At 42.0% G+C, this 14433-nt stretch overlaps 1 protein-coding gene across 1 annotated transcript; it reads left to right on the top strand.

The window, feature by feature from the left end:
• Positions 1-10459: 10459 nt before the first annotated feature.
• LOC133915978 (uncharacterized) lies at positions 10460-13860 on the top strand. The gene is made up of 2 exons (XM_062359422.1): positions 10460-12273; positions 13626-13860. The coding sequence occupies exons 1-2, from the start codon at positions 10568-10570 to the stop codon at positions 13630-13632; spliced, it is 1713 nt and encodes a 570-aa protein (XP_062215406.1). The 5' UTR covers positions 10460-10567; the 3' UTR covers positions 13633-13860.
• Positions 13861-14433: the final 573 nt, after the last annotated feature.

Raw genomic sequence — 14433 nt, 5'->3', positions numbered from 1 at the left:
AGGGGAATCTCATCATTGGTTTAATTGAACAAATTGGGTGGGAGGATCGGGAGGACAAGGAAGCTCCTGAGGATGACATCTCGGATGATGAGGACAAATTTCATGTGTCATGAATGAAGGTTATCATGTGTCATGGGAGCATAATCAGGACGAGGTGTGCCAGGGGGTTAGATACCCTAGCATCCAAGCTATCAAGGATGTTGTGGTTCAATGGGCGACATCTCTTCAGAGATAGTATACTGTTGTGAAGTCCAGCATGAAGGAGTATAACATAAAGTGCATGAATGAGAGTTGCACGTGGCGTGTGCACACCTTTAAGGAAAAGTGGGTTGAATATCGAGAAGTTTATAGCGGTAGACAACACTTGTCAGTTGGAAAAACTCGAGAAGCAACATAGGAACCTATCATCAATTTTCATTGCCAATATCATGTATGCTCATATTATGAACAACCTGAACTTTGAATCCAGATCCATAATCATAGCAATTGAGGAGTACCGGTACACCATTAGCTACGACAAGTCTTGGAAGGCTAAGAGAAAGGCAATTGAGATGAGATTCAGGATGTACGAATCATCGTAAGATAATCTTGCATAGTTGCTTTGCACCATCGCTTAGAAGGAACCCTGGAACTTACATTGACACCGCACATTATCTGTTGTTAAAGGAATATGGTAAGTTGGTCATGTAGTTCACAGGCTTTGCCTTTGGAGCATGTATTCGACCTTTCCAGCATTATCTTCATATCCTTTGCATCGACAAGTCCTTCCTTCCTAGCCAGTACAAGGGTCAGATACTCACTACAATTGGAATTGATTGAAACAACTAAGTACTACCAATGGCCTTCGCCTTTGTCGATAGTGAGAACTCAGGTAACCAGTATTTATTCCTAGAGCGCGTCAGGATTTTTATTGTGGGGGATTAGCCAGATGTTTTCTTCTACACGATCGGCATACATGGATTTTGAAGGCAATCTTTGACCTGCAGAATGGTTTAGTTGAACGCCAAGTTGTACCATCTAGCAAGATTTGAAGAGCCGGTGGTGCATGTGACATTTGGGTGCTAAATTTTTTAGGCAGTTTAAGAACAAGAACCTGATGAATCTTTTTAAGAGATTGTGTAGTTAGAATTAGCAACGAAAGTTTGACACCCTGTAGAAAAGACTAGATGAGCTAACCACGAAGCAAGTAGAAGACCATGCACGAAGGCCAGTGAGGGGATAGGAGGACATCACCGTTTCTCTAAGTAGCCTCCTGCTGGATCCTCCAGAATTGAGGAGGATTGGGTTATCTGTTAAGATGTTATCCGAGTGGATTGAGAATGAGCCGAAGGAGAAGTGGGCTCTACTGTATGACACCAAAGAGGCAAGGTACAAAATTATGATGAAAAACTTAGCTAAGATCTACAACTGGATCATGCGTGGTGTGAGGGGACTGGCACTAGTCGAAATTGTGGACTTCATTCTGCAAGGGACCTATAAATACTTCATGGACCGGTTTGCAGCAACATCAGTGGCAATGAATGAAAGTTGCTCGATATATGGGTTCAAGTTGACTCAATACATGCCTGATAAGATGAAGAAGGCATAGATGCACTGGGTGAAGCACATGGGGAATGCACATTACTGATTTGAAATTTTGTGTAGGGACAAAGGTCAGAGGGGAGGAAGCAAATTATATAGGACCTTCCTATGAAAGACCTCCATGAGACCCTGATCCAGCCACACATCCTCTGATCTAACGGCTGGGCTGAAGAGGAGAGATAGGGAGGAGACATATGTCATCATAGGGAAGGAGGTCTTTCGTAGGACCCGGTCCTATATAATTTGCTTTCCAGAGGGGAGGTAATCGTGAAAGAGTTATTCTTGAGTTTGTGCTCACTAGTGAAAGATGCAGTTTGTCTGCTACAAGCCAAGGCGAATACATAAGCCATGCTCCCATATTATTGCTACTTGTGTTGTGACCGATCGAAGACCTCGGAGGTATGTTTCCACGTACTTCATCAAGTAAGCTCTTTTTGAGACATGGAACAATGAGCTATATTGGTTCGTTCACAATGAACCCTAGACCTAACAAAATGTATCTCTTGGATCCTGACACCATGAGGTAGAAGAAGGGGCGTTGCAAGAAAACACATATTCATAATGACATTGACGAATACGAAGTAGGGTATTGTGTGAAATAGTGTAGCAAGTGTAATGAAACTGGACACACTTTCAAGAGGTGCACCAAAGGTCCATCAAGTGGCAATGATGGCGAAGTAGGTCCTTGTGGCTCAGTTTCTGATGGGACACTGTGAGGACCTATCCAAATTGTATTCGAATTAATTAAATTAGGAGATTGTTTAATAAGATGAGAGCTAGCACACATCCATCTCTCGACATGCCATGTGCTAACCTACATCTCACCACAACCATCACAACCACTAAATGATTAAAACAAATCCAATTCCGACAATCCCGATATGTGTATTTTGATAATTCTCAGGAGAACTATTAAGCACACATATCTCTACCAACATGTACATCACAAAATCACGATTATACAAATGCTCAAAATATTTCATGGTATTATCTAGCATAACTATACATAAATCGCAGCGGAATAACATCTAAAAGAAAATGAAGACCATTGGCGTCATTTGCCCACAAGACAACCGACCAGGGTTAGAGGTAGTATAGTGACTACTCGTCACCACACCACTCTTAGTAGCCGACACCTAATTTCACCTGCAAAACAATTAACAAAGCACGGTGAGTACGAAGGTACTCACAAAACTTACACATATGTATATATATATCCCCGACTCTAAAGATAATGCATTTGGATGAATTAGCAAGGAATATACCACAAGATTAAATTGAATTATGCGAAAGGAAATTGAACTTACAACTTAAATATGTGAGCACCTATATATCCTAACTCTTTGTGCTATCCTAGCCTAATCATAAGAACATAACCAAAACTGGCATATGAACATACTCTCCTTGACATAAACCTTCATTGACCACTTCCCAACACACCACATATGACCACCATTGAAACTCTACGACTGATACGGATGGATATAAGAATGCTCGTGACCGAGAGTGTGGTAATTCGAATTGATTTTACACCACGCATGAGAGTACATCTTTACCCATACGACACGAGACCACCCTCTATACAACCCATCAGTCGCAAGCGATGATTCACGTAACAATCATTCATGTACCCACCCGAACCTTTGTTTCTATGCCCAAGTATGCGAAGGCCGCCTAGGTCAACTCCTGGAGCAACCTCATGTGCCTCTACAAGCCCTCTCGCTCACATCACAGGTACATGAGTAATTTAAACATGGCAACTATATGGTACTTGGCTCATTCTTACCCTATTTGGATATGTGGTAGTACAGAAATATGCTTAAGCCAACGGCACCAACGATCGATACTTAAATGATGCAAGCAGTCTATGGTTTCCGAGTTCTTCTTCTGATCTACCCCTAGCACCGTCCATATCTCGTCTCATTATCACCCACTCTTCATCCCAACATCATTATCATCATGAAAGTAATTAAGCATATAGCTCGCGAACGATGGAACGTTCCACCGCTCGACTTCAACCGGTGACCTATACATTTCTATGCATTTCAGATAAATTTTAAGTTAGACATTAACATGGTTATGCCCAGATTATAAGGATTGAGATCAATAATAATAAATAGGGATAAGTGCAACAAGATAGGTTATACCCGATTCCCGACATCAACTAGCTAAACATGCATATATAGCACATAGCAAAATCTAACAGATTGACCAACAATTCACACAAATATGAGAAAAATATGATAGATGTTTGCCTTGGTGCTCAGCTTCACAAACAAGATCAACAACAAAAATCTCCTCTAGAAAACTTGTCACTCTTCGGTTCGTCGATCACTAAAAGAGTGAAAATGCATCACAATTAGCATGATAAAATGCTATAAAGTATGCTTTATGATGCACAATATTAGGTGGAGATGAAGTGTAGCATGTCATGGTTACATGCAGCAAGAAGAAATCACTTTGGGTCTTTATAAACTCCTAATGATATTATCTTAAGTTATTGTCACGTCCCAATTCCTTAATCATGTCATTAAGCATAAACATGTCATTAACCATCATAATCATCATATTTATTATTAAGCATTTTGGATTGCTTGCTATCTCAATTGGTATTTTGATTTTTGTTAGGCGTTTTGAAAATAACCAACATTAGACTTTTTGTTAGTTTAAGTCTCGCTTAGAAGTTTATCGCTACACCAGTTGTTATAAAAGTTTAGCAGCAGTTTTTAGCTTGTCTCTTTTACAAGTGGGGCCCACCTTGAGCTGGTTCGCACCCCTCCCCGGAAGCGACTCGCTTCTATTCTCGATTGGATATAGATGGGGAATCTCTATAGATCGTAAGCCTGCGTAGGAAGCAAACAAACTTGCGCGAAGGACGTTTTCTTCTCTCTCTCTCCCAGCTGCAGCCTCACCCCCTCCTCTCTCCCACCTCACTCACTCACTCTCTTGCTCTCTCTCAGCTGGACAGAGCAAAGGCAACAGCCCCTCTCTTCTCCCTCAAGCACTCTCTCTATTCTTTCCCTAAAATCTCACCCAAGGAGCAAGAAACGAGGTTTGCATGTCACTCTATGATATCCCCCACCTCTATAGCTCTCCATCCATCTAATTCTTGTTCACATGTATGAAGGTTTAGAGGTTTTCCAATTCAAATTCGTCACCTCCCTTTCTTTGAAATTTCAGCAGCTGAGTCATCCTCTCTGCCGAGCTTTTCCTTCGATTTCTCCTTCACCAAAGGTCACAAACTTGGGAAAGGGACTTTGGGTAAGTACCCTAGGGTTTTCTTGATAGCATCACAAGTTTTAGCTCGGTTTTGAATGAATTTTTGGACAACAATGGAAGATTAGCAAAGCAATATCGTGTTCTTGAGGCATTAGAGATGGAAAGAAGGTTTGGATGAGATAGCTAGTAAGTCGAGGGTGTAGAGTGAGTGTATTAGGTTTAGAACCAATGTATTAGTGTCATTTCATGTTTATGTGGTTTAGATTTCAACATGCAAGTCGATTCGATCAACGAATCATCGCGAACAATTATTCTGTAGAACTCTGGAGACTCCGAAAAAAATCCGGAGAGTCTGAAGAATTATGCGGAGACTCCAAAAATATTCGGAGAGTCCGGAGATTTGTCTGGAGACTCTGGACTCCTCTTACTTTCCGACGATGTTTAGATCGCAAACTTTCATTGTTTCGTTGTATGTTTGTACTTTTAGCTTGATGTTAGGATGCATCCACCACTGATATGCATCATGCAGCATATTTCATTGCATCTCTTTTATGCTCATCATTGCACGTATTCTTCTTTAATGAACGAAGGACTGGAGGGTGACATAGGCGTGATAGAGGGAGATTCGGAGGTTGTTCCTGTTGCTTTTGAAGCTAATCAATAAGGCAAACATCTAAGTATTTCCATCTCATTACTTTGGATCATATATTGTGTCAATTGATAAGTTATACCCTATGTATGTTTGCATGTCAATGAGTCTTATGTCAGGTTTTGGGTTAGATCCTATTTGTTGCATTACTCTCCCTTGACATTGTTTATCATTTGATCCTTTGTAACCTGGGTTGTTCATGTCAAGTAATGATCTAACTTAAAATGAATGTGTTATGTTTAGCTGGCTTAGGTTGTCGGTAGAAGTCGAGCGGTGGTTCGATCATCATTGGCAAGCTTAGGGCTTACTATATTTCACAAAGATAATAATGATGGAGGATGATGGAAAGTATGAGATCGTGAGGATGAGATGAGGTTTGGGCGGGCAATAAGGATGACTCGAGAAGGGAGTCTCAGAGGCTATAGGCTCGCTTGAATCGATTAAGCACTGTCCGCTGCTGCAATTGGCTCTAGCACTTGTCCGTACTTACCACACATCTGTATATGGGACGGATGAGTCGAATACCTTATGTAGATGTGATCTTTTGGCATGCTAGTCTCGGGTGTTGTCGGTATAATAGGCTTTGAAGGGATATCTAGTTTGTTCCGGGAGTAGTTCTAGATGACCCCCGCATGCTGAGGCCCATGTCCAAATGGTTGGGGTTTATTTGGGAAAGGTTGACATGAGTTCCCTCTTATGTGGACCTGTGTGGTCATGCGAACCGAATGGTTCTCAAGTCATGTGAGTAAAGAGGTACTCCCCTGTAGGGTATATAAAACAATTCGAATTGCCATACTCTCGGTTATGAGCACGCTTTTGTCTATTTGCAGCAGTCGTAGAGTTTCCGTTTGTGATCATGATGGTATGATGGGAGATGGATAGTGATGTTGATGATGGGTGGTTTGGTTCGTATTACAGTTACAGTTATGTTGATGATATCAGGATAAAAGGTTGCTCATGGTTAGACGTAGATGCTTACACTTGAGGCAAAATTATATTTGCTTAAGAACTTACTTAACCTTGAGGCCGAGTTCTTGCTAATTATCTAAATTGTATTCTTCTTGGAGTCGAACTATTTATAAGTGCCCACTGTGAATTAAATCTTGTGAGTACCTTCATACTCACGTGCTTTGTTTGCTTTTCAGGTGAGAAATAATTAGTTTTTGGCTACTTTACGCCCACTGACGTTGGTGTGTGGATATTTTGGGGTGGCATCTTAGGGAAAACGACGCTACCCACCATTTGTAGTTATGTACTTTCCGCTACATAGATACTCCATCGGTGTTTGGATCATGTATTTTGTGTAAAGTTTAATTTGCTTAAAGACTTGTAACTTATTTTTAATTATTCGGTCTTTATTACATCTTATGATGATGTGTTTGTTGTAAAGGCGTGTGTTCCGATCCTGAAAGAAAAACACATGTTGGGACTACCGAGGTGATATTCCGGTTAGTCATGAGAGTTGTGATTACACAAATGATCGACTTAATGACCAATTGAAAGATTATCTGACGGTTCTTTTTCACGCTCAAGCAATCATAGCAAGAAAAGCATGCTAGAAGGTTGTACATGTAAGAAACATTTTTTCCTAGTTATAACATATCATAAGAAGACTAGCAAAATTAGATTCACCAATTTTAGACTTGGAATTGAATTAATGGTGAATTGATGAAGTTTTAATATAATTAATTTATCTCAGAAACTTAATAAATTTTTTCATGACTATACATATTTTTACTAGGTAGAGGACATTATTATGAAACCAACAAAATTGGTTTTATAATTTTTGGAGCTATAAAAATTTATTATGAATTTTATAATTTTTAGTAAACAAGTAAACTGCACTGAAACATGTCTGTCTGAGTTGATCATGACCAGACCACCAATATGGGCGTTTAGATCATTGGGAGTGGTGGTCGGACCGTGAGTAAGGGTGATCAGACTCTTGGAAAGTGCGTTGGTTCGATACCTGGTGGTCAAACCAGCCTGAGGGGTGGTTTGACTCTTGGAATGGTGGTCAGATAGCTGTGCTTGGCCAGTGGCACTTGACAAGCTAGATGGCAACAATTCTGGTGACACCTTCGGCCAAGGCTGGTACCTAAACGCTCTATGTAACTACGGGATCCATTTTAGGTAGTTTGAGCGACATGCATGGGGCTAATATCTTTGGCCTCGTGGATTGCCATCCATAGCTAGGTGGAGCTCGGTTCTATGGCTATGGGGAGCGGGGGAGCTTAGGGGGAATGAGGGGAAAGTGGTTGGAAGCTTCACCTTAGTGCGAGGAAGCTTTCTTGAGCGTTGGCTAGCTCCGAAGAAGCTCTGATGTGGAGATTGACTCCAAGGTGCTCCGACTGGCCTAGAGGTGGAAAAAGACTTAGGGCTTGCTCTAGAGAGACGATGCTTGGGAATGAGTTCGGGGACGACATGGGGAACTCGTGGGCAACCTCCTCCTTCAATCTTCGGCTTTTGTTGAGCTCGAGGTGGAAGAATGGTGAGGGAGCTCTCCTTGCTTCCTCTCTATCTCTCGAGTGGGGAAGGAATTGAACAAGGGAGTGAGGGAGAGAGAGTGGGTGAGAGTTGGTCGATGGCTTTAAGTGACACCTCTATTCTCTAGCAGTCTGACCGTGGGGAGGTCCGGTCAAACCGCGGGTAGAGCTCATGGTCTAAAAGTCTCCTTTCTTTTCCCTTTTTTTTCCTAGTCTTTATATCATTATTCCTAAACAATTCTCACTCATAAGCATATATTGGGAACTCGTGTTGATTAATGATGTAATATTTTTCCAAAACATTTTTAACACTTAAACTAAAAACCAAAAACATGAATTATGATGTTATGATGCATATGCATGCTTGATGACTAGTTAGGATTTTTGGGGTGTGATAGAGACGTCCATGACCTCTTCATTCATCTGCATCAACCATGTATGATGGAATTGTGTGACCTATTGTTGTCATATTGTAGCGAACCTTGCTATATGAAATTCGTGTTGTCGGACTTATTATTGTCATGTTCTAATGACTTATGATGTAACGAGCTTTGTTTATATTGTAAGATTGTGTTATTGTAAGTTTCTCTTATGATGTAAACTTGTTTTTGACTTATTGTAAGTTCTGTTCCGTTTAATTCTTGGTTTGCAAAAATAATTATTAAAATTGTTTACTAATGTTAAAAATTGTGATGTCATATCTTACTAGGGTGCCATGGATTCCTGGAGGAACCACCCCTCGGAGTGCCACACTGGCATGAGCGCCCATATTGCTCCTATGGCAACTGAGCCCGAATGTCGACGTCCTTCGATGTTGAGACTTTTGGTAGGAGGTTCTTCATGTCTCCCGGGATGACCCAAATTTCATGGTGTGTTCCTCTTCCGAGTCGATCAATTCCACATTATGAACTAGGCTACTAACGCCATGTTTATCAACCACAACCATATCGCTTCAAGCAATAGATTGATGTGGTGATGCCATCGTATGATGGGGTATGAATCCCGGAGGCTGAAACTAAATGGGAGTACAAGATCAGGATAGAGAAAGCACACCAAAAGTAGGAGGTATGATGGGAGCAACAACAATAACATCAATGGCGAGAACAGGAATACAAGTGACAGACGGAGGAGCTTCAAAGGTGGGAGGAGGAACAACGCCTCTAAGAGGATACTTAAGGAAGTAGGAGGTTGAACTTCAGAGATGCGAGAAACTACTTCAGAGGTGTCAAGCTCTCTTGTGCCGCTAGGAAGAAGTGGAGTGTGAAGTGGCACGTTAGAGAGAGGGCGAGGGAAATATCCCCGATCAATGAAGTAGATTCCATGTTCTATCTCTGACATTGTAATATTTACAGCCATGTATCCTGAACTTTGTATTAATTATAGACATTTACCTTTGCGAATCAAATTATCGGCTTGTACTCTCCTTGTCCGATCAATCCACTTCTTAAAGTATATTTGGAATGGATTCACAATTAATCATTTCTATTTTTCATTTAAAAATTATTACTAATTTTAGAAATTTCTATTTCATAATCAATCCTAATTTCATTTAAAAATTAAATAAATTCAACTACCTATGTCCCGTTCATTAGACAACTTGTATATGTCACCCTTCCAACGAGCGACAGGTACCAAGACCTATCCACCCTGGCCAACGAGCGACATGTACCCGTTCATTAGACAACTTGTATAAGGCTTGTCCGCCGTGGTAAGCCATGTAGACCTGTCACTTGTTGAAAGGGAGACCGTGGGCGACAAGAGTATATAATTACAAAATTTGAAACCAGACACATATATTTACTATTTTTAGATTTAAAAAATATAAAAATAAAAAATCCTCGGATTGTTAGCCTCACTTAAGGGTGAAAAAGATAGGATAAATCCTGTCCTGTTTCGATCCATTTTCTATATATATTTTCAATAGTTTTCAGATTTTTGGGGCTTATGCGGAAACAAGATGAAAATGATTTTACTGTTTTTCTTACTGTGTTGTCGGTATCCTTTTTAATCGGCAATTTCTTGTTTTTCCAATTGAGATCAAACTTCATAAATTATAATGTAGCCCATAGGCCAAGTCCAACCTAAACATCAGTCATATCCCAAACTTCACTTATACCCTAGCAGTCCAATCTCAGTCGACTGCCGTCCTACCAATGCCGTCCAAACTCATGCGCCTACGTTGCCTCTAACCTTAATCTTCGTGTGACTATATATTGTATCGATTACTCAAGTTACCATATGGTGATTGTTTATCAATTGATATTTATATCGTTACATGGTCTATCAATATATAGTATGTATTATTTTTGTTAATGTAAATTAATTATATATCGTGTTGATATTTGAAGTCACGGTTCTATACGGTCGGTGTTTCTAATTTAAATTATCTATCTTCGACCGATGACAGCGTGTTTTTGTTTGAATTAATTCAATTTCAATATCCCGACGTTCCTATTTTTAGCTTTCTCACTATCGATTCAATTTAATTTGAAAATAAAAAGAGTTAGGATGTTTTCCTGTTTTCATCCGGCCCCGGTCCGACTCCTCCCGTCTTCGCGAGGTGTCGCGGGCTCGCGGCCGGAGACACAAATCTCCCAACCCCCGAAGAAACGCTAACCCTAGCTACCCCGCCATGGATCTCCTCCAGTCCTCGTACGCGCCGGACGACGCGTCCTCGCCGGAGGAGGCCTCCTCCTCGCCAGACTCCTCTCCGCTCCGCCTCCCCTCCAAATCCGCCGCCCCAGCCGTTGACGACACCGCGCTCGCGCTCGCGCTCTCCGCCTCCGCCTCCCGGCCGCTCGACCCTTCGCTCCACCTCGTCGCTTTCAACCCCACCGCCGACCAGCTCTGGGCGCCCGTCCTTGGGCCCCAGCACCCTCACGCCCCCATCTCCTCCGCCTCCGGCAACCGCAACCACAAGCTCGGCCACGTCGAGGACGCCGCGGTCCTCCCCTTCCTCTTCGACGAGCAGTACAACACCTTCCACCGGTTCGGCTACGCCGCCGACCCCTCCGGCCTCCACATCGTCGGCGACGCCCAGCCCCAGGCGCCTGACCCCGACACCGTCTACAACCTCCCCCCCTCCGAGCACAAGCGTCGCCGCCTCCAGTCCAAGACGGACAACCAGGAGGAGCCCCTCCCACCGGAGGCCAAGAACCCCGCCTCCGACGAGTGGATCCTCCGCAACAAGCAGAGCCCCTGGGCGGGCAAGAAGGAGGGGCGGCTCGCAGAGCTCACCGACGAGCAGAGGCAGTATGCCGAGGCTCATGCTGCCAAGAAGGCCGAGAAGGAGGCCCGCGGCGAAGGGAAGGGAGAGAGGGCGGAGGTTGTGGTCAAGAGCACCTTCCACGGGAAGGAGGAGAGGGACTACCAGGGGCGGTCGTGGATCACGCCGCCAAAGGATGCCAAGGCGACCAACGACCACTGCTATATCCCCAAGAGGTGTGTGCATGAGTGGATCGGGCACACCAAGGGGGTCTCGGCGATCAGGTTTTTCCCAAAGTATGGACATCTGTTGCTGTCTGCGAGTATGGATTGCAAGATTAAGATCTGGGATGTGCTTGGATCGCAGACGTGTATGCGCACATATATGGGGCACTCAAAGGCGGTGAGGGATATCTCGTTTTCCAATGATGGGACCAAGTTCTTGAGTGCTGGATATGACAGGAATATACAGTACTGGGATACTGAGACAGGGCAGGTGATCTCGACCTTCTCAACTGGGAAGGTACCTTATGTTGTGAAGCTCAATCCAGATGAGGATAAACAGCATATTCTCCTTGCCGGGATGAGCGACAAGAAGATAGTGCAATGGGATATGAAATCGGGGCAGATAACACAAGAGTATGATCAACATTTGGGGGCAGTGAACACCATAACTTTTGTCGATAACAATAGGAGGTTTGTGACTTCCAGTGACGATAAGTCTCTTCGTGTGTGGGAGTTTGGCATCCCTGTGGTGATTAAGTATATCAGCGAGCCGCACATGCACTCAATGCCATCAATTGCTCTGCACCCAAACTCCAATTGGCTGGCAGCACAGAGTTTGGACAATCAGATACTGATATACAGCACCAAGGAGAGATTTCAGCTTAATAAGAAGAAGAGATTTGCTGGCCACATTGTGGCAGGTTATGCTTGTCAGGTGAACTTCTCACCTGATGGCAGGTTTGTGATGTCAGGAGACGGCGAGGGTAGTTGCTGGTTTTGGGACTGGAAAAGTTGCAGGAGATTTAAGACATTGAAGTGCCACAATGGAGTTTGCATTGGATGCGAGTGGCATCCATTGGAAACTAGCAAGGTTGCAACATGTGGATGGGATGGTGTAATTAAATACTGGTAAGTTGACAACAAACATGCATTCTCTTTTATTTGGGATCACTGCTTTTAATTGTTCTGTATTTGTCAGTGGTCTTTCTTCTTGCTAAGAGTAGACTTTTGTTCTGCAAGTCTCAGGCTCACAATGCATTTAGATAAAGAAGATTACCAACTTAGCCACAGTGTGCTTGCAAAAGTCACGCCGAGTGTTTCAGGAACTAGATTCTCTTATTTTATTTGGGATTATAGTTTATACTAACTACTTTGTAATAATACCCTTCTCATGTTCTGTTGAATTCAGTTGGTTTTCTACTAGTGTTCCTTAATTCTTTCAGCTCAAGAATGGTTTTAGTTAGCGAATATAGTCTCAGACACTCAATTTAGAGAAGTAAGATACAAACTTGACTATGTTGTGCTTTCAAAATTTGCACCTCAAGGCCAAAATATGTGTGCTGGCGGCTTTTGTGCGTGACATAGGCGTGGTTTTAAATCACTGTTGTTCCATAGGCTTTAAAGTTTCTTTTGTCTCGTATTGCTGATAGTTGTCTTGGCTCTCCACAAGAGCTATTTACTTGCTACAGAGCAAGGCTATCTGTTGTTTCTTGTTGATTGTAATGATGGTTATAATGATGTTTTCCTTGTACCTTTCTTTTTTTCTGTTCAATATATGATAGACCTGGTCTTGATGTAGCTAGGGTTCATTCCTAGTTATATCTAGTATCATTCCCTTGTGTTGTGGCAATGAGATAATGGTTTTTATGCTAGGTATTAATAACACGTTTCATATTCTGTTAAAAATTGAACATGGCATAGAATCCCATGATGTGTGCAAGAATGGTTAAATGAATATTGGGCTGATGCTGGTTATGCTCTCATATTCAATTTGGTTTCTTACAGTTATTATATTGTAGGAGCTTTCTTTAGTGATTCTATGCCAATTGATTCTTGCAGCAATACGTAGGCTATAGATATGTTTGCTCATTGTTTTTGCTTCCTGTAAATCAGCCCGTATGTAGGATTGGCCGATCAGGCATTAATGATTTCATGGTTGAATTTATACATGTTAAAGTGTTGAAGTAGTTGTTTTATGTTATGTGGCTTTATTTTCTATTATAGAGAAAAGGCGCCAGAATGCCTTATGCGTAAAATAGTGGAGATAATAAGTCGATGAAATGCCTCAAGCATCTTTCGAGAAAGCTTTATTTCATTTGATGTCTGCCTGAGTAATTGACATCCTAACTATTCTATCTTCTCTCAAAACGTGACTTATGTTCTTTTCAGCATAGTCCTTTTTTGCTTTTCCATTGTTGCCTCCCCCCCCCCCCCCCCCGCACATAGTATGGTACTGACTAATCCTTTTGTACAACTCGCAGGGATTGAATTTGGACAGAAAGATTGCTCGAGATGCTGGGAAGGAGTTGACAACGATCCAATCCACAAAGGCTGAACGTAGTGGGATACAGTAAGTTAACATGCCTGTTTAGAGAAAAATTCATGAGGGAGAAAAACAAGTACCGTGTTCAGCCACCGTCTAGTTCTTTCTGCCCTTGCTAAAGGTTGTAATGTACAATTCGGACGGCATCAGTTCAATTTTGAACTTTGTCTTCACTGCGAGTAACATGTTGTTTTCTTGATTTCTGTTCTTTGTTGATGCCAACTTTTGTAGTACCTGACAAGCAGGCTTGTATGCTTTGACCTGAGTAGTAGTTTCTTAGCACTTCGTTGGTGTTGCCCCTGCTTTCTTGTAAAGATGTAGCCGAATCTGTTCTGTTGATATAAGGTTTTGGGGCCGGTTTGGATCATTGCCCACAAAAACCTTACAAAAAAATTGGTGCCCTCGAAATTTTGGCAATGCAAGGTTCAGAGCCAAGATTGGACGATAGGGGGTTGATGACCTAGGTTTGAAGTTAGGATTGGACGACAGGGGTTAAGGAGAGATAAATTTGAATTGGTTTTAAAAGCTATTGGATTGATCCTTGTAAAAAGCATAAATTTTTAAAGTTAGTTAATCTATTTTCAATTCTTTAGAACAAAATGTACGTGTAGCGATGAATCCATTTTTAATGATTAGCTTAAAACATCTTTTTCCTTATTCATATCTTTCGAATAATAGATGATATATATCCATTGAGTGTTCTAATATTGCCTTTGTTAGTTTGATATGACCTATCATAGAAATTG

The sequence above is a fragment of the Phragmites australis genome, chromosome 4, assembly GCF_958298935.1.
Source record: "Phragmites australis chromosome 4, lpPhrAust1.1, whole genome shotgun sequence".
Taxonomy (NCBI): Eukaryota; Viridiplantae; Streptophyta; class Magnoliopsida; order Poales; family Poaceae; genus Phragmites; species Phragmites australis.
Note: the sequence above shows the minus strand (reverse complement) of the source record. Positions and strands in the feature narration are given on the sequence as shown.

Bases quoted from the DNA above. Each gene is read 5' to 3' on its own strand.
- LOC133915978 (XM_062359422.1), top strand. From the start codon at position 10,568: ATGGATCTCCTCCAGTCCTCGTACGCGCCGGACGACGCGTCCTCGCCG.